Source organism: Sarcophilus harrisii, chromosome 3 (genome assembly GCF_902635505.1).
Source record: "Sarcophilus harrisii chromosome 3, mSarHar1.11, whole genome shotgun sequence".
NCBI classification, from domain to species: Eukaryota; Metazoa; Chordata; class Mammalia; order Dasyuromorphia; family Dasyuridae; genus Sarcophilus; species Sarcophilus harrisii.
The window spans coordinates 171530095-171552179 of NC_045428.1; the positions used below are offsets into that span (position 1 = coordinate 171530095).

At 33.2% G+C, this 22085-nt stretch overlaps 1 protein-coding gene across 3 annotated transcripts in view; it reads left to right on the plus strand.

The window, feature by feature from the left end:
* The window catches only part of ST6GAL2 (ST6 beta-galactoside alpha-2,6-sialyltransferase 2), a 97337-nt gene that overhangs the window by 49308 nt on the left and 25944 nt on the right, over positions 1–22085 (plus strand). For all 3 annotated transcript variants that reach the window (XM_012546184.3, XM_003765689.4, XM_031958785.1), the window contains exon 2: positions 19289–20241. In XM_012546184.3, the coding sequence (XP_012401638.1) occupies positions 19332–20241 (910 nt within the window). In that variant the 5' untranslated portion in view covers positions 19289–19331. The remainder of the gene's footprint in view (positions 1–19288; positions 20242–22085) is intronic.

Below are 22085 nucleotides of genomic sequence, written 5' to 3' on the forward strand. Positions count from 1 at the left end.
ATCTTGAACCCAAGTCTTTGGGTTTGATATTATAATAGTAATCTTTCTTAATCATATGCGCTGTAATCAAGACTGTCTTAAAGTAGCAGTAATAACATCGTTGCCAATGTTTACAGACAAAGAAATCCTTCATTTAAATCTTGCCAAGAGCAGAAATAAAATGAGCAAAATATTCACAAGTAAAAGACAATGTCATAACTTATCATAATTTCATAGAAGTAGTTGTTTCACAATTAAGACATATAAATGTAGATATATATAATATATATACACATATATACACCCAAATGTGTGTGTGTGTGTGTGTGTGTGTGTGTGTGTGTGTGTGTATGAGCAGCTATGTGGTATAGTGGATAGAGAACTAAATTTGGAATTAGAAAGATCTGTCTATATTAGTTCAAATCTGGCTCAGACTTTTACTATCTGTGTGACCCTAAGCAAGTCACTTAACCCTGGTTACCCCGTTTCTTCATCTGTAAAATGAGCTGAAGAAGAAAATGTCAAATCACTTTACCATCTTTGCCAAGAAAATCCCAAAGACTAAACAAGAAGAACAAAACCACTAATCACTTGTAATTTTCTCTATCTTGTCTCTTACACACACACACACACACACACACACACACACAAACTTTTCTTCCAAAAGAAGTCAATTTTTTTTTTTTTTTTTTTTTTTTGTGATACCTGCAGTATTACACAAAAGTCTTGGGAGGGAATGGGAGGGAAGAGTTTTCTCAATAGACATTAAACTCTGAAATCAAGACCATGCTGAAAATGAAAGAAATGCATTGCTAGCTTTCAAAGTATTTTCATGACTTTAAATACAATGTTTATGCCAGCTAGAAAAAAATTAAGGAAAGGAAGGAAGAAATAATTCTATCTTTTAGTCCTTTTGCATACTCAACAGAGACCATTGAGTGGCATGTAAAACATACCTCAAGGGCTAAAGAGATCACTGAAAATACTGTAAAGAGAGAGAACTTTAGTAGGAGACAGAACTAGAACTGCTATGGTTCACTTAAAAGTATGTTTTCTCTAGTGCCTTAAGCAACATAAAATTCTGCTCTCCACATTTCTTCCCTGCCCCAAACATCTCATCCCCTACCACACCCATATAGATACTCAAGTTCTTTGAAGTTAAAAATCAGCCTTTGCATAGCAAAGCATGTTGGAGGCTGCCTATTCTTCATAGCCCAGGAAAGGTATGTTTAATAGCAAAAAAGACTTTATTCCTACTTCATTCAGTCTAGAGAAATTTCTTTTCATTTAATGTTGGCTGGGTATAAATATCTCTTGCACTCTTCCTCAATGGGCTTGTGTCTCACAGGAGTCTACTTCAGAGCATTATACTGCCAACATTCTGCTTGCAAGAAGTAGATTTAGCTGAAAACCTTTATGAAAGAGAAGCATTGTTAAAATACAAAGGATATATTGCAATCTGTTAGGCTTTTATTATGTCCACAAAGGATACTTGTGTTGTGCAATTTTTTCTGGGCTTGCATTATAATCTTTAGCAAGAACAGAATTTCTATAAAACTGTAGAATCGCTGAATAGGTGGCAGGTGGTCACAGAATGTTAGAGATGAAAAGGATTGTAGAAGTCCTATAGTCTTTTCCTTTCCTGAATAGAAACCCCATTAACAACATATTCTATAAGTGGTCATCCACTCTAGCCTTTGCTTGAAGACCCCTGGTGTTAGTGAACTCACATCATTCTGAAGGAATTCATTCCACTTTTTAATACTGCTAAATTGTTAAGAAGTCTTTATTTCAACCCTCTGCTTTTCTCCATCTTCTAAACTTTGGTCTAGTTCTGTCCTCTGGTGTCAAAAAAAGCAAGCACATTCAGATACTCGAAGACAGATCTCTTTTCCCTCTTAAGTCTTCTTTCCAGGTTAATCACCCCCAATGCTTTTTCAAATTTATTTTTACTGATAAATGGTGAAAGGATATGAATAGACAATTTTCAGATGAAGAAATTAAAACCTTTTTTAGTCATATAAAAAAAATACTGTATTGATCAGAGAAATGCAAATTAAGACAATTCTGAGGTACCACTATACCTCTCAAATTGGCTAAAATAACAAGAAAAGATAGTGATAAATGTTGGAAGGGATGGGAAAACTGGGACACTAATACATTGTTGGTGGAGTTGTGAAATGATCCAACCATTCTGGAAAGCAAGATGGAACTATCCCCAAAGGGCTATCAAACTATAGACCACTTTGATTCAGCAGTGTCTCAACTGGGCCTGTATCCCAAAGAGATCATGAAAGAGGGAAAAGGACCTACATGTGCAAAAATATTTGTAGTAGCCCATTTTAAAGGAACTAGAAACTCAGTAGATGCCCAACAGTTGGAGAATGGCTGAATAAGTTATGATACAGGAATGTTGAAAACTATCTTTGCATATATTTAGAAAATAAAAAGCTATTATTAAAAAATTGATTCTTCCAAGTCATAAATAAGTCTTAGGCCCTTTTCCATTCTGGTTACCCCTTTTTGGATACTCTGCTTCTTAAAATGAAACCAATTTGAAACCCAAAATGAAATAATGCTTCAAATGTAGTGTGATCACTTCAAAGATAACAATGGAACTACCACATTCCTGTTTCTGACATTGTGCCTCTTAGTGTAGCCCAAGATCCTGTTTACTGTTCAGGTTTCCATGTTAGACTAATAGACTCATATTTAGTTTATAACCTACTACCAGTTTAAGTATTCTGTTATCATATTACATTTTCCTCATTTCATACTGGTGATAATGATTTTTAAAATAATAACATACATAGAAAAGTTCTCATGCCTCAATTCACCATTATCAAATGATAATGTGACTGTATATAAATTTATTAGAATATATACTGATATGCTTGTGCTAAGATTCATTTGAAGATTGTTGATCCTTATAAGTTTTATTTGAGTTTAAATTGAATGTTGCTTTATTAAACACTCTCCTGAGATCTCATGGGGAAAAAAAAAAAAAACTTTTACTATCTTTTTGCATTCTAATGTGCAGTAAAGAAAAAAAGAAAGTTTAAGTTCTTTTTTTTTTTAAGTTTTCTTAAATAACCTAACCTAGTTACAGGATGTTTCTTAGCCTTTCCATACCTCTCACATGGGATCAAATTTATCCATTTTGCAAGAAAAAGTACTGAGGCAGAGTCCCAAGCAAATAGAACTTTATTAAAGGACTTTGCTAAAGAAATGGATCTCAAATCTTCCTTACTATCTTAAATGACCGCTGGTCCCAAGGACCTTATTTTTATAGGTCCTGATACCCAGATATTCAGAAGAGGTAAAGTAACATACTGGATCTCATTAGTTGATGGACCTGTCATATCAAGACATCCAACTCTTGATAGGTTTAGTCATCAGCATTCTTGTAGTTAGGCTAGTGAGCTTCATAACTGGTAAATAAGTGGTGAACAGTGAATTCATAGTTTTTAAAATTTGAGTTTTGCTCTTTAGAAAAAAGTTTCTTATTTAATTAATTCTTATTTAATCATCCTTATATGTCAAATATGCATTAATATATTATTGTATATTAAAATTAATTGACTAAACTGACCAACTGTATATTATTATATGAGCATATCATTAATAATTGCTAATAATCAATCATCTGGAATTACACTGAGTTGATTAATACTGATTGGAGTAAATAGGAATCTAATTAAAATGATTTTTGTCATTTAGCTGCCACTGAAGCCACTTGGACCTTGATTTTATACTTTTCTAAGACTCAGTTGTATACTTGAAAGAAAAATTTAAAAAAACATATAGCACTTTATATTTTAATTTCATCAAATTTTCCACTGTTAGGACACAGGTCCTTGGTATAACTAGATTTATACTGTCCATGCCCTATACATTTTTCTAAAGTAAGTGATTGTCATGCAAAGGTTGGAAATAGTTTTGAAAAATTGACCTGATCAGGACATGCTTTTGTCTATTTCCTCTAAGTTTTCCTATAGGCTAGTTTCCTTTGGTCCATTTGGCACACATTTTATAAGACCATAGTGTTTGAACTGGAAAGGGCCTTAAAAGGCAACCTTTCAAATTCAGCACCCTCATTTTATAGATGAGGAATCTGAGGCACAGAGAAATAAAATGACTTACCTAAAGTCTCATAGTTAGTAAACCTCTGAGAAAGGGATTGAATCCAATTCTTTCTAATTACAAGCCCACTGTAATATATATATATATATATATATATATATATATATATTTGTCCATCTAACTATCTAAGTGTAAAATTTAGAAGATTCTGACATAAATGGAAAAAAATGAAAAGTTTTGATCTAACATTCCTTCTGTTTTGGATTTCTTCAAACTCAGAACCTTTCAATTCACAGAATAAAGCATTACTCCTGAAAGAAGTTGGGTTACCAAAACTTTGAAGTTAATATGGATACACTCTTAAACATATACTTAGTTCAACTTGCATTTATACCATATCTACCAACTCTGTACCAAAGGATAGCTAGATGGCAGAATACTTAGAATGCCAGACCAGAAGTCAGGAAAAATTATTTCCCAAAGTTCTAATCAGGCTTATTTACCAGAACTTACTTAAACTTATTTGCAGTTTCCTCATCTATAAAATGAACTAGAGAAGGAAATGACAGCATTTCTTCCAAGAAATTCCCAAATGAACTCATGAAGAGTGAGACATATCTGAAATGATAGAACAAACATTTGCCAAGCTAGGTCCTAAGGATAAAGAAAAACATGAAATAGTGCTTGCCCTGGAAGTACTTTAATTTTTTTTTTAATGGAGTGAAACAACCTACACCCAGATCAGCAGATAAAATATACAATATACAATAAAATGTACTTTTGGGAGGATGAGAACACTAACAATGGCAAAAATAAAGATTTGTGTATATTTGTGTAATAAAGGATCTAAAGCCTTCTATATTTGGAAATGAATCAGTCCTAAGTATTTGATTGAGTCCTATAGGAAAGATTTTATTGCAGGTATGGCTTATCTATCTTAAAGGCAAACAATACCTAAACCAGGATCTATTATTCCTTATAAATGGCATAGTCCCCTGCTATGAACACTAGCAAACCTTTTCTTTTTGAATACAACTTTGTAGGTTCTTAGCGAGAGAAATCTTTTATGAATAAACCCTGTTCCCTGAAATCTTAATCTGCTTTTGTATCTTTTTATATAGCTAATTCAAGTTTATTTGTCTTTAAAAAAAAAAGAAAAGGAAAAAAAGAAAGAAAAATTGACCTGATCACAAAAATGTTGAACAGTCCATTTGTTGAATCCTCTAATTTATTTTTGGTTAATATTTTTTGTGGAATATTTTGTGGAAAATCTATGATTTGTGACTAAAAACCAAATTTCAGTGAAGATTGACAAGTTAATGAATTAGATTTGGGGCAGCATTTTCCCCACCTTCCTATTCCTCTGCTGTTGTTTGCTTTGTTTTTTATTTTCATGTAGATATCGAAAAATAAGGAACCTGGTATGGCCTTATGTCTTCTTTTCTTGATGTTATTATCTGAAAGTTTTGACTTTGCCTGGCTTTCCAATGTGAAATACAAGACATAAAATCAAACGTAATTGTAGGAATTCAATTGGAATTTCATTTATAAATATTCAACATTTAAAGCTCTAATAGATTTATGGTTTCTTCTTTTTGAACTTCTTTTTATATGTAAATGCTCTTGTTTGTTGATTTTCTAGTTCATAATAAGAGCAATTTTATTTTTTTCTCAAATTATTGACTTGGGAAATTTACCTGTAAGCAGAAACACAGTTAAATACTTCTCATTTTTTTCTTTGCTTGCTATTTAATCTTTACCTGAGATTTTTACCTTTGCCAGTTGAGTGAAACAAATTGAAAGAATTATGGAAGTCCTTAGAAACTAAACCCAGTATTTACAAATTTAGAAGGCTATCCTACCTACTCAGTATATAATAAACTCTCCATTCTCTGACTTTCAATATCATTTATGAAGTGTTCTAGATGAGTTAGAGACTTAAATATATACTTGATTTTGGCATGCTACAAGTAGATCCTTTCTCCCCCAAATGACAGACACCTTCAACATCTTTTATATGACATTTCTCCTTTGACTACAGAAACACAAGAGGAAGGCAAAGTGGATTGTTTTTAAGAGATGGGTGGGAGGCAAGTGAGAACCAGTGCAGGTGGTAGTATATATTCTCTTAAAAGGTTACCTGCTCATCATTTATATTTTTACCCACAAATTTCTTTAAATTATCCTGACTACATTTTTTCAGGTGTCTAAGAGATATGAAACTTGCAATTTTATTAGCTGTTATATGTGTACTGAATACAGTTTTCACTATTTTATGCATAGTACCAATATCTGAGTATGAATTAGAAATAAAACAGACAAAAACATTTTTAAAAATATAAAGCAGATTAGTTGAGTTTTAGAAAACAAACATACTCTAGTCAATAGGCAACATATGGTCAGGTCTGCACACATAAACATAATTTATTATCATCATTTCCATTTAGAGCTGCCCAGTAGCACCTGCCATCTTATTGCAAAAGTTCTATGATGTTAAAAAGTCACCCAAAGAAGCACATGCACACCTTTCTGTGATTTGGAAACAGTTTTCCATCATTTTATTTCTTTGTCAGATGTTCTCAAATACAGAAGATTTGGCCCAAAAAGGGGATTTCCATCTTCTGTATCCCCAGACTATTATGATCAGAACTTCCCAGGTGAGCAAACAATTTACACTGAGTGAATAAAGAAAATTAATTTAGTCTATTATGCAAATATCAACATAGGAAAAGGAGGAGTTTGATGGAATTACAAGAGAGTGCTATAATATAATAATTATAATCTGTGTTTGTAATTAGAAGTCCTAAATGTTAAAGCCAGCCCTTTCAAGTTATACACACCCACATACACACACACTTCTTTAAAATAGCTTGCATTTTGTATTAGATTGTATTCAATCTGTAGGCTTTGTTTAATGACTACTTCCCTTTGAAAATGTTATTTATTTATATTACCTTCATTTCTGTATGCGGCCCCATCCCTCCCTCCTATCCAGAAAGCCATTCTCTCTAACAAAGAATAAGGGAGTGGGAAGGCAGTACAGCAAAAGTAAACATATAAGCAAAATCTGACACTATATACATTATCCTATGGCTTTTTTTTCCCTTTTACCTTGCTACCTTCCTCTGACTATGAACTTGGATCTTTGGATTAACAACTGGTCCTTCAGCTATCTATGGTTGGATTTTTTCCTTTGTTTACTCATTTTTATTTAATTTGGGGTATTATTATTATATTTCATTATTTAATATTTTGTTTATATATTATTCATATACATTATATATACATACACATAATCTGGAAGAGTATAATGTAGAGAGGTGAGAAAACTAGGAAAGGACTTTTAGGGGGTAAGTGATTGGGTTTTGGCAGGATGGGGTAAACAGATGATGAGGAGATTTTTGGATGGTTGTGTGGATTGAGATTAGAAAGCTGGGGGAAGATGAGGTCAGGGGACTCGGTGGGATGGGAAGTACAAAGGTAGGGGAGAAGATAAGACTAAGGGAATAGAGTAAAAAGAGAGGCTGAGAAGAAACAAGGGACTAATATATTACATGGAAGGGACTATATATTAAAATGTATGTTATATTTTAATATTTTATTATTATCATTATTATTATTATAATCAAGCTTTAATCTTCGGTTGTGGGCTATGCTGCTGCCCTAGACCTCAGATCTTCCTTCTTGTTCTTTTCGGTCTTCCTTCATCCCCCAAACCACGGTTAGATCCCCCAGCCAACTGTCTTGAAAATGTTCTTATTCTCTGCACTTGCTGTATGTGTGTTCATTGACACAACCATAGGTTGGGATTGCTTCTGATCAATCTTCCCTTACTCAGCTATCTGCTGTTCCTTAGCTAAAAGTTTATGAGATAAAAGTTCTTGAGGTGAAAGCTCTTGAGGTAAAATTTCTTTAGGCCTAGTTTGCTTCCCTACAGAGCTACTGCAGGTTTAGCTGTTAGTTCATTTAGTGAATGGCCTGGAGATGTCTGTACTTTACTCATGTCATACCTCATCCCCTGGAAGTCCTGTAATTTCTGAAGTTCTCTTAAGTGGTCTTAAGGGGATAACTGCTTTATCTCTTTATTTTTGTTTCTCTACATTCATTTCAAGACAATTTTTTACGAAGGAAATCTGAAAAACCTGGAATTTTCTGACCTACTTACTCTATCATCTTTGTTTCTACTGTTGAGGTTTTCAGGACCAGATTTGCATTTTCCATGTTCCTCCATAAGTTTTACAATTCTAGGTCCTTGAAGCAAACATTTACAAAATTAAGTCTCAACAAAACTACTCATCCTCTTGCTATATATATATTCAAGAGTGCCCTAATTCATTGAACAAACATTTTAAAGGTGTTTTCATATACTCAGTTAGAAGGGACCTTAATGACTAGTTGGAGAACAATTCCCTTATTTTCTAGATAAGTTGAAGAGAGAGGCCTTAAAAGATAAACTGACTTATCTAGGATCAGACCTTGTAAGCATCGAATCCAAATTCTCTGGGGCAGAGCTCCGTCCACTTCAGATCCCTGAGCTATTGCTCTAAGATTTTGAACTCTTTACCACAGGGACCTTCAAACCATTTGATTTCTTTTGGTCTGATTTGCTCTCTCATTGTGAGGCAGTCTTTTGATTAACAATTGGTCCTTCAGATAATAGCCCTGACTTCAGATAAGGACTCTACATTTGACAAATCAAGAGCAGGGAACACAAAGCGCTATTTAACATTAAAAAGGAAAAAAAAAAAAAAAAAAAAAAAAAAACTTTAAAAAAAGCAATCTCAAATTGACCTTTTTAGTTTTGGATCTTCTGGAAATTTGCTTAAGAATGGATAGGGAAGCTAGAGATCCAATTCATGAAGAGTTCCTCTATCCTTTGTATAGAGTTCCTCTTTTCTTTGTATTTTGTATGGTCTGGAGGTGCTTTGACTTTTCTAAAAAAATAAAAAGAAGCCACTTGTAACAATGGCAATAATAAGGTTGGAGAAAGGACTTTAGAAATCCCATAGTGAGCAGAGGATTGGTATTTTCATGTGAAATGTGACAGGAACTAATTTTGGAAAACTGATTCCTAAAAGTACTAGTCTTCTGAAAACTCAAGATTCATGTGAATGACTTCTGACTTTGATACACAGAGTAAACCTTTTTTAATTTAAAATCTTAAAGTAGATGATTAGTCTTGGAGTGGGTAGCTTCTTGGGTAGCTCTTCAACACATACCCACATGAAATCCACATGTTTCTTTAGAGAGATTTTGATTGTATGTGTTATTATTGATTAAGCCCATAAAACCCTGACCAGAGGGTGACTTATAAGACAGACATTAATCAAGGTGTGTGTGTGTGTGTGTGTGTGTGTTTGTGTGTGTGTGTGTCTATCACATTCAAGAGAATTGTGACCAATGAGCAATTTAAACTTGCAGGGCTTACAGATCTTCTAATAGCATGGGAAAATACGGAATGAGAAATTTTAGAGTATTAAGATGAGTAGTTTGCATTAGCTAGGCAATATTTCAATGGTTTTGTGAGAGATTTTATATTAATATTTTAATTTGAGAACTTGTACACATGTTTAAAACTTTAAAATTTAAAAATGACTTAGTATTGAAAGGACCCTGCTTATTTGACTACTTATCTAATTCATATTTATATGGTGCTTTGCAGTTCAGTTCCTTTTAATTCAAGAAATGTTTATTCTGTGCAAGACTTTGTGCTAGTTGCTAGGAATACAAAGAAGAGTCAGTTTAGAAAGTGGTATGATGTAAGTAATAATATTATTCCCATTTTATATATATGAGAAAACTAAAACTCACATAAGTTAAGTATCCATAATCACAAGGTCCACTTGATTAAGGAGTAACTTGGACTCTTGACAAGCTTAGGATTCTCCATCATGCTGCAGATGAGGAACCAGGTTGAAAATGGTGTGTCTTTTAACATTGTATAATTCAGTGGCAGCATTTGAAAAAGGATACTTTTTGCTTCGTAAACTAAAATTTTTTCCATATTCCATGATCTCTAATTGTTAATGTCCAGAGAAAGATCTTTAATGTTCCTTCTACCTATAAACCTATGATCAGTTATACCAGGATGCCTCTCTGTCAGGTTGATCTGAATGTCATTTATCTGAAATTTATTAAAATAATGATAAGAATAGCATATGGTACTTTAAATATGTATAATGTTTCTTCTATATTATGTAATTGGATACTAACTTCAATCTAGAAAAAAGGTATTTATCACCACTTTACAGATAATAAAACTGAAGCTTAATGAAATTGATCATGTGTCATGGAATTCATTTTCAGTTTTCTGATTTCCAAGACCAGTGCTCTTTTCAGTACATTGACAACAATTTTCATCATATTATTTCTGAATAGTTAAATACTATTTCATAAGAGTTGGACAATTTAAAGTATTCCTTTTTAAAACAATTAATAAATAGATTATCATCTAAAGATTGTTGATAGTTGCCTAAAGAACTTTATGTTTCTAATAAAATACCATGGTTTTAATAGTGATTGCAAACTTTCTCTTTAAAATTTCAATTTTAAATTAAAATTTAAAAATTGTTTATTTATTTTTAATGTTCTTTTCTTTTTACATGGCATTCCAGATTATCTTCCTCTTTTCCACTCTTCAACTGCACACTGAGAAGACAAACAAAATATTAGCTACATATATGAAACCATGCAAGACATATTTCCATGTTAGCCATGTTATTTTAAAAAAAGCAAAAAATAAAGAAATTATATTTCAATTTGCACTCAATTTATCAGTTCTTGCTTTGGAAGTAGTAATTTTTTTTTTTTTTTTTTTATCACAAAGCCTTTGAAATTCTCTTGAATCATCATATTGATCAGAGTAGTTGATCATCATTACAACATTGTTCTTACTGTGCACAGTGCTCTCCTGATTCTTCTCATTTCATTTTGCATCCCTTTATTTAGGTCTTAACATATTCTTTTTTTTTTTTTTTTGAAACCAACCCTCACCTCATCATTTCTTCTAGTGCATTAGTACTCCATCACAGTTATACCATTACTTCTTCACTCATTCCCCAAATGATGAACATCTCCTCAATTTCCAGTTCCTTGCCACCACAGAGAACTGCTTTAAATATTTTTGTACACATAGGTCCTTTTCCCTTTGCTTTTTTTTTGAGTATAAACCCAGTAGTGGTATTGCTAGGTCAAAGAGTATGTATAGTTTTGTAGCCAAGTAAGTAGAGTTCACAACTACCCAGTGTTTATTAGTGTTCGTAGCTAATAAGTGTTTGTTAGTACACCTATTTTCCCTCATCCGTTCCAACATTTGTCTTTTCTGATAGTATGGTATCTCAAAGTTGGTTTAAATTACATTTCTCCAATCAGTACTTTAGAGCATTTTTTCATATGATTAAATATTTCTGATTTTTTCTTTTGAAAATTGCTGTTCATATCTTTCTACCATTTATTCATTGAAGATGGCTTTGATTTTTTTATAATTTTGACTCAGTTCCCTATATATTTGAAAAATGAGACCTTTTCAGAGAAATTATTTTTTTTTATATTCATTGTCTATGGTACGTTTTTATGGTACATTATGGCACATTTGTGATTGTTTCTTTTAATGTTTTATTTTTGCTTTTGCTGGAATAATGAATGATTACTATACATGCCCTTTTTACTTTTTTGAAGCATGATAAATTCTGCACTAGTCCTTTATTTTAACTCTGTGTATTTTTTTGTCTTGTGGGTCTTGTGCACAATATATTGTTGGATTCTGGTTTCTAATTCATACTATAATCTGTTTCTGTTTTGTGGATAAACTGATCCCATTAACATTCATAGTTCTGATTACTGTGTATTTCTTTCCATTCAATTTTCTTCACTTTATCTTTCTCTCTCTTTCTTTTTATCCTGTTCCTTCTCAAAAGTCTGTTCTTCTGACCACTGCTTCTGGTAATTTACCCTCCCCTTTTTCACCTCTCTCCATATTTCTCATCCCTTTTTCTTCCTATTTCTATTTTGTGTAAAATAGATTTCTATACCCAATTGAGTGTGTGTGTGTGTGTGTATTTTCTTTCCTTTTTAAACCAATTCTGATGAGAATGAAGTTCAAGCATTGCCCTCTACTTAACCTTCCTGCCCTCCCCTGTAAAAGCTTTTCCTTATTTATATACTTTTTTCATGCAAGAAAGATTTCCCTGTTGTACTTCTCCCTTCTTCCAGTATATTCCTCTTTCTCACTCTTTTATTTTTTTTTTTCTGAGAGCATCTCAATTTAATCAACTGAGCTATGCCATCAGGATATATGGATTTCTTCTAACTTCCCTAATAATAAGGTTCTTAGGAGTTACGTGTACCATTTTCTTATATAGGAATATAAACAGTTTAACTTTATTGAGTTTCTTCTGATTACTCTTTCATGTATACCTTTTTATACTTCTCTTCAGTCTTGTGTTTGAATATCACTTTTTATATTCAGCTCTGATCTTTTCATCAGTAAAGTTTGAAAGTTCTCTGTTTCATTAAATATCAGGTTTTTTCCTCTGAATAATTATACTGTTTTGTTTTAAGATAATTAATCCTAGCTCCTTTGTCTCCCAGAATATCATTTTGTAGAATATGTAGAAGGTACTGAATCTTGTGTGATCCTGACTGTGGCTCCATAATGTCTGAATTGTTTCTCTCTGGGTACTTGCAATATTTTTTCTTTGATCTGTAAGTTCTGGAATTTGGCTATAATATTTTTGAAAGTTTACATTTTTGGATTTTTTTCAGGAGGAATAAGTTTGTCCCAAGAATAAAATGGATAGTTAACAACAACAACAAAAAAAAAAGTCCATTGTGTATGTGAGTATGTATGTGTCTTTTCTCTGTATGTGTCCATGTGTGTATGTGTGTGAGAGAGAGAAAGACAGAGAAACTGACAGAGAGATAGAAACAGAGACAGAAAGACATGCAGAGAGACACTGAGTGAGAGATGTTTGAAAAAGAGGGATAAAGTTCAAATGAGCCAGAATGCTAATTCATGAATTTAAAATATTTTTCTGAACACAGATGAGTTGACATATTAGAATAATTTTATGATGGATTCCAAAGTTGTATAATATCTCAGCTACGTGTATAATCTCCTCCTTGGAATATTGATGATACCAGTGTTAGTCACTGAAAACTGTTCTTAGCAAGGAAGGCCTGCATGAATTTTAAGATTAAGAAACAATCCTTCCTTGGCATTCAGGGACAGTTAACTTACCTAGTAGTATTTTTTCATCTCTAATTTATTTGATTAATATTATACCATCTGATGTTATATTATTCAGAATAAAATAATCTTCATCAGAATATTGAAGGAAGTATATTAGAAAAATGAATTAGTATTTTTCTCAAAATTCAACATTTTAAGAAAAAAATACCCATTAATATTTGAACATATTTTAGACACTGAGGATTAAAAATGAAATGACAGTCTCTATCTTCAAGAAACTTATAATTAGGAACCACTTGATGGTGCAGGAAACAGAGTTCCATCCCCCCTTGGAATCAAGAGAGCCTGAGTTCAAATCTGGCTCCAGACATTTACTACTTTCTAGTTGTGTGACTCTGGGCAAGTCACTTAACCCCAAATACCACCCCCCCCACACACACACACACTGACAAAAAAGAGAAACTTATAATTAACTCATCAAAAATGAATTTAGTACCTACTATGTGCCAGACTTTGGGGATAAAAGCACAAAGAATAAAACAGTCTTTACTTATATGAGATTACAGTTTAATAAGAAAGAAATATAATGGAGATAAAATATACATGCAAAATATAAATTCAAAGAAAAGTGAAAAATTTGCCTTACTAGAAGCAAACATCGTGGAAAGGATATTTGATCTGATTCTTGAAAGAAGGGTAGAATTTAACAGAAATTAGGAGTAAAGGGAAATAAGTGGTTTAGGTTTTTATTCTGTAGATTCTTCAGTGAGGAGCCACTGACATTTTTAAGGAAGGAAATGAAATGATCAAAACCATGTATTGAGAAGATTTCTTTGGCAGTTGTTTAATATATGGATTGAAAGATTTTATCAGATTTTTAATGCAGTCAGAAGAATGAGTTTTGACTATGAGAATGGAAGAGTTAATGGGAATAAAAAATGTGAAAGATAATTGTAACATACTTAACAGAATGTAACAACTCTTAGTATGATGGAATTGAGGGAGAATCAAAGATGTCCCCAGTTAAATGTAATTGAGTGACCATCCAGTCATTAGTCTTTTGTCCAATTCAGCAAATTTTTATGTATCTGTCTATGACAAGCTTCTTTGTATATGACAATTATAAGGAAAGCAAGTGTTATATTGTTTGAGTTTCACCCCAATACAATACACAGTTTTCCATCTAATTGTCTGTCTGAGTTTCTGACTCTGGGTTTTGGCTTATGTATTGCTATCACAGTAATGCAGCACTTTTAATGATCATACCCAAGCTTGATGAGCAGTTTTTCATTTCCTTATGATTTCATTATTTTGCAAAATATTCCCTTAATTGGCCTCTAACATTTGTAATTATTCTTTTTCTAGATCCTGAAATAAAGGTTTTTGGAATATTAAAAGTCACATCATCATCATGAGCTGAAGCACTCTTCTATCCCACTCTATTCTAATATTACAATGCATCAAGAACTACATAAATTTTATCTGAAGAAAAATACTTCTCCTATTGAAATACTTGTTTCCAAGGAGCTCAGACTAATTCAACTTCACCTCTTTTTCATTCACTTCACCTTTAAGAAGTTGGGGAGAAGCAAAAAAATTTAAAAAAAGAAAGAAAAATGTGTTTCAATCACAACCTCAGTTTGGCTGTGCAATTTGTGTTAGGGATTTAAAGTGCAGTAGAAAGAGGTTTTAGCTTCAAATATTCTCACTGATGGTTACTTTCAGCCTGGATTTGGCAAAGTCTTCTCTACATCTCAGTCTCTTCAACTGTAAAATGAAAGGATTGGTTTCTCTGATAGCTCAGTTCTGCATAATCATGTTCTCATCCCTCTTACCATCATTTAAATTAGTATCTTCCTTCTTTGTTGCTAACAATAAAAACAACTCATTTCATAATTTAGATTAAAGTATATTGTTTATTAAAGACTTTTATGTGTTTAAGGTTTTAAAAAATCTGTGCTGGGTTGTACATAGTCTTATTAGTACTGAAGTGAAGTTACTCTTCATTCCTAGTGGGAATAAACACTTGATTCTGTGACTAACAGAGGCAATTTTTCAATTAAAGGCTCAGCAAAAACAATTGAACCCTAAGTTGTTGCTTCTGCATTGACTGGAATAAATTCAGTCATTTGACTTAGAAAACCCAAGATTGTTTGTCTTACTACACATGATTTTGCTTTATTCTTTTTCTTTAATCCTGTTCTTTTAAGAAAAACAATTCATATACATATATATGGATATATAAATTTACAGTTACTATGTAGGCATAGAGAAATATATTATCTTTATTTCTCTAACTAGATTGTCTAGGATTGTTTTTCCTGAGACAAGATATTTGTAGATGTGTGTACATATACACACATACATATACGCATATGTGTAAATTGATTTATATATATATATATGTGTATGTGTGTGTGTGTATATATATATATATATATAGCCACACATATTTATCTCTATACACTCTATACATCATCTATATATACATACGAATACAAAGTATATGCCTACACACACACACACACACACACATATATATATATATACATTTACATATACATATGGAGAGAGAGAGTGTGCTATTTTCTTTAATAAAGGCCAAACTTGGTGTGATGATAGATAAATACAAGTAACCTCTTAACATTTCAAGATTATAAGTTGCAAATCTTTTGTATAAGTGAAGGAAATTTCTATGCTTAAACTCCTTTCTATGTATACACACATATGTATAGTATGTATACACATATATAATCACATATTAAACATGTAAAATATATACTAATAAGATTTGGAATACTTTTAATTTACTAATGCTTAAGCATTCAAATGAATTTTTGTTGTCATTTTCAGTCTTGTCTGACTCTTTGTGGCCCTAGTTGGGGTTTCCTGGCAAAGGTACAGGAGTGATTTACTATTTCTTTCTTCATCTGAGAAAACTGAGGCAAACTGGCTTGCCCAGGGTCACAGAGCTAGTAAGTGTCTGAGGCTGTATTTGATCTTAAATCTTTCTGATTCCAGGCCCTGCACTCTATCAACTAACTGTGCCACCTTTTAAAATGAATGATAACCTTCAAAATGTTCACTTTAGCAAACGATATATTTATTCTAATGATGCTAACATTGATTAAGATATTTCAGGAACATCTACTTAGGAATTTTCGTTTGAGCTAGTTAAGAGGCAACTCAGAAAACTGTGTCTCTGATTATTTTAATTACTACTTCATTTCTTCCAGGAATTCTAGTTGACTTTGTGTTTTTCTTTGAAACTCTGCTTCTAGATGTTTTGGAGTCCTTTTCCCCCGTCCTGAGTTTGTATCTTGAGTATCTCTATCTTTTTTTTTTTTTTTAAATAATAGCTTTATATTTTCAAAATATATGCAAAGGTAGTTTTCAACATTCATCCCTGCAGAACCCTGTGTTCCAAATTTTTCTCTCTTCCTTTCTTCCTCCTGGGAAGGAAAAAAAGTAAGCAAAAAAAACAACAAAAAAAGGTGAAAATTCAGTCTCTATAGTCCTCTTTCTGACTCACTTTGCTGCTGAAAAGAGTCCTGTCCATCAGAATTGGTCATTGTATAATATTGTTGCTGCTGTACACAATGTTCTTCCAGTTTTACTTCTAGTTCTACTTCAGTCAGCATCAGTTCATGTAAGTCTCTAGGCCTCTGAAATCATCCTACTAGGTTGTTTCTCACAGAACAATAATATTCCATATCAATTATATACCATAACTTATTCAGCCATTCCCCAATTAATGGGCATCCACTAAGTTTCCAGTTCCTTGCTATTATAAAAAGGACTGCTACAAACATTGTTGCACATGTGGGTCCTTTCCCCATTTTTATGAATATCCCTATTTTGATTATATAATTTTGTCTTGGAATTTTTTTTTTTTTTTTTTTTGCTTTGTTAGGACTTTTATTTATGGCCTTCTAAAGGGCATGTTGTGAGCTTGTTACTTCCGATTTACATTTTCTTGAATTTTGCTTCTGCTCTTTCTGGATGTTGAGTTTAGGGGTTCTAAAGGCTTTCAGGAGTCATCCAATTGGAGCAACATATAAACTTTCAGCACATTCTAAGCAATTTGGTTTAGAATGAATGCATGTCTACATACTGACCTCATGGTCTAAGTTTTTCAAGCTCTTAATCCTAGTTTGGTTCTGGCTGACAAAACTAATTTTCCCTTTTATTGAAGCAACAATAGACCACAGTTATCTGGCTTGAAGGTTTTTGTAAACTCTAGAAATGTTTACTCTCCCTTGATCTGGGCTCCTTACTCTGGTCACTCAGCTGCAGAAATCAGCTATAGAAATCTGTGGGTTGAATCCATAATCCTACTCCATTATCAGAGCCATATAACTGCTGCTCAGTTTTATTTCTGATCCTGCCCTAACAAAGAACCCTAGACCAAAGCTCAGCTGGATGCATTGTCTACTATTACAAGTAAGCATAGGACCTCGAGATTCCTTCCTTAATATAGGCTGTATCCAAAACACACTTCTGAGGTCTGAAGGACAAAGCTGCTGGCTAGCTTCTTTGCCTACTTGCTGGGATAGAAATATAGCTCACTGTACTTTCTTCTTGAATTTCCCAACTCTGACTGCTGTTTTTCTTAAATCTTGGTTGGAATGATTATGGAGATAACTGGGTTGCCCTGCTTCATTGTAATCCACCATATTGACTGGTCTCTACTTCTAATTACTTTAGTTATTCTTTGTTTTGATCCTGTCCGACACGTGCACACACACACACACACACACACGCACACAATCCTCCAAATAAATAAATGAAAGTATTAACTAGTTTTATTAGCCATTTCATTTAACTTGTTGACAAGCTTGGATCTGAATGAAAAAAAAAATTAAATTCCAAAAATCAAATCTGCTTTCAAATATCTTCTCCTATTTAAGGGTATTTAAATAAACTCTCAAAGAGGAGTTTTAAAAAATAAGTGAATAACCTTCAAAAGGGACTCATATAACTTTTAGTATATATATTTTAAATACATTTTTATTATTTAATTGTTGTACCTCATATACCAATTTTTAATAATGTTCAAGCAATGCTGGAGGAAAGAATTAGGATACACAAGTGTATATATATTTATGCATGTATATATGTATATGTGTTTCCATATATATATATATATATATATATATATATATATATAATTTCCATATGTGTGTGTGTAACCTATTCTTTTCTTATCTTTCCAGTCTTTTTATATATTACTTCCCTCTCTGCATTTTAACATTGAAACACATTGGTCTGATTGCTCTTTCTTAAACATAATACTTCATTGAATGTCCTTCATGCATAGAATACTCTTCTTCCTCATCTCATCTTCTCCCTAGCTTTTTTAAAATTACAACTCAAATTCAGTCTTCTGTAGAAGATGTTCTTAGTCCACATCGCCACATAAATGCAACCTCTAAGGTTGTCTTTTATCTGTTCTGTGTCTTGTAAATACCATTTTAATGCATTTTTCCTCCATTGTTGATGATGATGATAATGATGATGATGACCTTGATGATAACTAACATTTATATAGCACTATGTGCCAGGCTCTTTGCTAAGCACATTTAGTCTTCACAATAACTCTTATGTGTAAGGACTGTTATTATCTCCATTTTATAGATGAGGAAATTGAAGCAAATAGGTTAAGTGACTTGTCCAAGGTCACAAAGTATATGTTTGAGACCAAGCCTAATACTATCTACTGCACAACCTACCTGCCTCATTTCATAGAATGTGAGCCTGTCTTCAGGGCTTATCTAGATACCCAAGACACAACAGTAAATACTAAATAAATGCTTGTGCTTGTTGATTGAGTGAATAGAATACAGGCAAAGAATTGTACTTAAAAAGGTGAAGAAAAAATACTTAATCCTTCCACTTCTAATCAGTAAGAATTATTCATTGCATATTGGGGAAAAAAAAAACTGGGAGGTAGATGTAGCCAGCACATCATGATGTGTTATTTTCCTAGTGTGTTTGTGTAGAAAAGTGCTGCTAATCTTTAATGTTGTGCTGCAGGTTGTCTGCTTCAGGACACAGAAGTGTTGATACGGACTCTGCCATGAAACCGAACTTGAAACAATGGAAACAACTAATGCTCTTTGGGATATTTGCTTGGGGTCTCCTGTTTTTAGTCATCTTCATCTATTTCACAGATAGCAACACTGTGGAACCAGTTCCAAGTTCTTTCTCATTTGTTGAAACTAAAAGGATCCTGCCTATCCAAGGGAAACAGAGATCAATTATGGGTGCCATGCATGACCCATCCTTTTCTGAAACCATTGATGGGAATGAAGTGCTTCTCAATGGAAACCTTTTTGATTCATTTAATTTAGGTTCCAATAGCTTTCAGAAATGGACTGAAATAAAAAATGGTTTTGAGAATGAAGAGCTTTTTCCTTCTCAGATGAGAAAAAAATCCCCACGCCTTTTCTATCAAGTAGACGATGACTATTTTTTTACTATGGGCCAACCTATGTCACACAGCCCCAACCAGCAGATGGTGAAGTTCATGCCTCTTAGTGAGGAGGACCAGCAAGGGAGCATCAGACAAAATCGAAAGAAAATTATCTCCAGGCACAGGAGAAGCCAATTGCCTCACTGGGACAGACTCTATTCCACCATGTCCAAGTCCTTTCTGTACCGGCTTTGGAAAGGAAATGTCTCTTCAAAAATGCTAAATCCACGTTTACAAAAAGCAATGAAAGATTATCTCACTACCAACAAGCACAGAGTGAGGTTTAGGGGAAAAAGGAACTCCAAGCTGACAAGAGAACAGCTACTGTGTAAACTCAGGGATCAAGTGACTGTGAAGACCCTGGATGGAAAGGAGGCCCCCTTTTCAGACCTTGGCTGGGAGAAGTATGTCCCTCGGGTGCCCCTGAGCAAACTCTATCCTCAAGGTTTGGGGAGCTGTGCGGTAGTCATGTCTGCAGGTGCAATCCTGAACTCCTCACTGGGGGAAGAAATAGGTGAGTTCAAAAAATGTTTCACTGACCATTTTTTCCCTAGAAATAAATTGGTCATTATTAAACTACTGTTCAAGACATTTCAGATAAGGATATTACTGATCATAATGTTGTTCATGGATATTTCTTTAAGTTCTTTCTCCTCATTGAGACATGATGGATCTCTGAGCTCAGCAGGTTATGGGGTCACAGATCTAGACCTGAAAGGGACCTCAGAGTCATAATAAAAATTATTATTTAGCTAAATATTACATAATAACATTTATATAGAATTTTAATATTCACAAAGTAATTTGCTTATACTATCTCACATGGGCCTCACCTGTGAGATTGGTTCAGTTACTATCCTCATTTTAAAGATGAGGAAACTAAAGCCCATCAAGGTTAATGGATTTATTCATAGTGATATAGCAATTAAGTGTCAGAGGCAAAATTTTGAACTCAACCATTTTAAGGTCAATGATTTTAAAGGTATCCAATGAGTTCCCCAAAGCACAGAGCTAATAAGTATCAGAAGTGAGCTCTGGACATAGTGCTCTGCCCACCAGACTGAAAAGGGAAAGGTATTCTCAGAATTAAGAATGTAGCTTACATAGGAAATACCAGTGAGTACCTTCAGACCCTGAAGAAAATTAGACTTGTTCCCTCTTCTCTTTCATTGCCCCAACTTCAGGATTCAGAGTGAAGTAAGAAAAGGAATGGAAAAAAAGCCATTTGTTTCCTGATCTTAAAGAGTTTTCTGCACACTGTTGACCACAGGATTAATTTCCCTTAAAAACAATGCTATGCATTGTGGTTAGGTTCTCAGACTAAGCCACAAAAATTTATTTAACCCATGAAACATTTGAATCATAGGAGTTCAGATGAGAGGACAAGATTAGAAAGACTCCAGAGGGTAATGATAAAGCACATTCATTATAGGTGCTACATGGGTTAAATAGACCTTTGTGGACTAGCTGGGGCCAGGAATTTAACAGTCAGTATTTATAGCATTGTTTCCACGGGGGAAATGAATTCACAGTTTCAAACAACTGACTATTGAATGATTTTTGCAACACAATCCTTTTATAAATTGTATTGAATATTCACAGACAGGCACACAAATTCTCTCCAGATTTTTCCCTTCAAATTCTAATAGGGAAATTAGATTATATACCTGCCATCTAACCTGTTTTATTTCTTTGATTCAGCAAATATTTATTTAGCATGTACTGGATGCTAGCCACTATGAGAAATAGCAAGTTTGAATAAGACATTAGAGCTTAGAGTCCAGTAGGGAGAAAAGATACCAAAAAGATTATAAGGATGTGAAATATTGCATGATGAGCATAATAAAGGGGGTAAAAAATAAGATACTAAATGAAGTAAAAGCAGGAAGATGGACTGATGGAGGGAAGCATCATGAAAAGGAGTATTATTTGATTTAGACTTTAAGAGATGGGTAGGAATTTAATGGCCTATGAAAAGAAAAGAAATTATGTTACAAGTGTAAGGAACAATGTAAGCATGGGTGCAAAGATGGAAAGATCAGAGGGTGTGTCCTAAGGTAGAAGTTGGGGTTAGTAAGTATGATGAGTAATCTTGTTTGGCTAGAACATAGAAAATGTGAAGGTAACATACTGAAAAAGTACTGCAGTTCCAGATTGTGGAAAGTTTTAGAAGTTAGGTGCAAAGAGACAATAGGAAGATTTTTGAGCAGAAGAATGACTTGGATAGATTTAGATATAAGATATATTAGTCAGAAAGCAGATGGGATAGAGATAGGAAAAACCTGTTAAGAATAATAGGGAAAAGTACTAGGGTGCTGTTAGTGGAAATAGAAGTGGACAATGGGGATTGGTGTTACA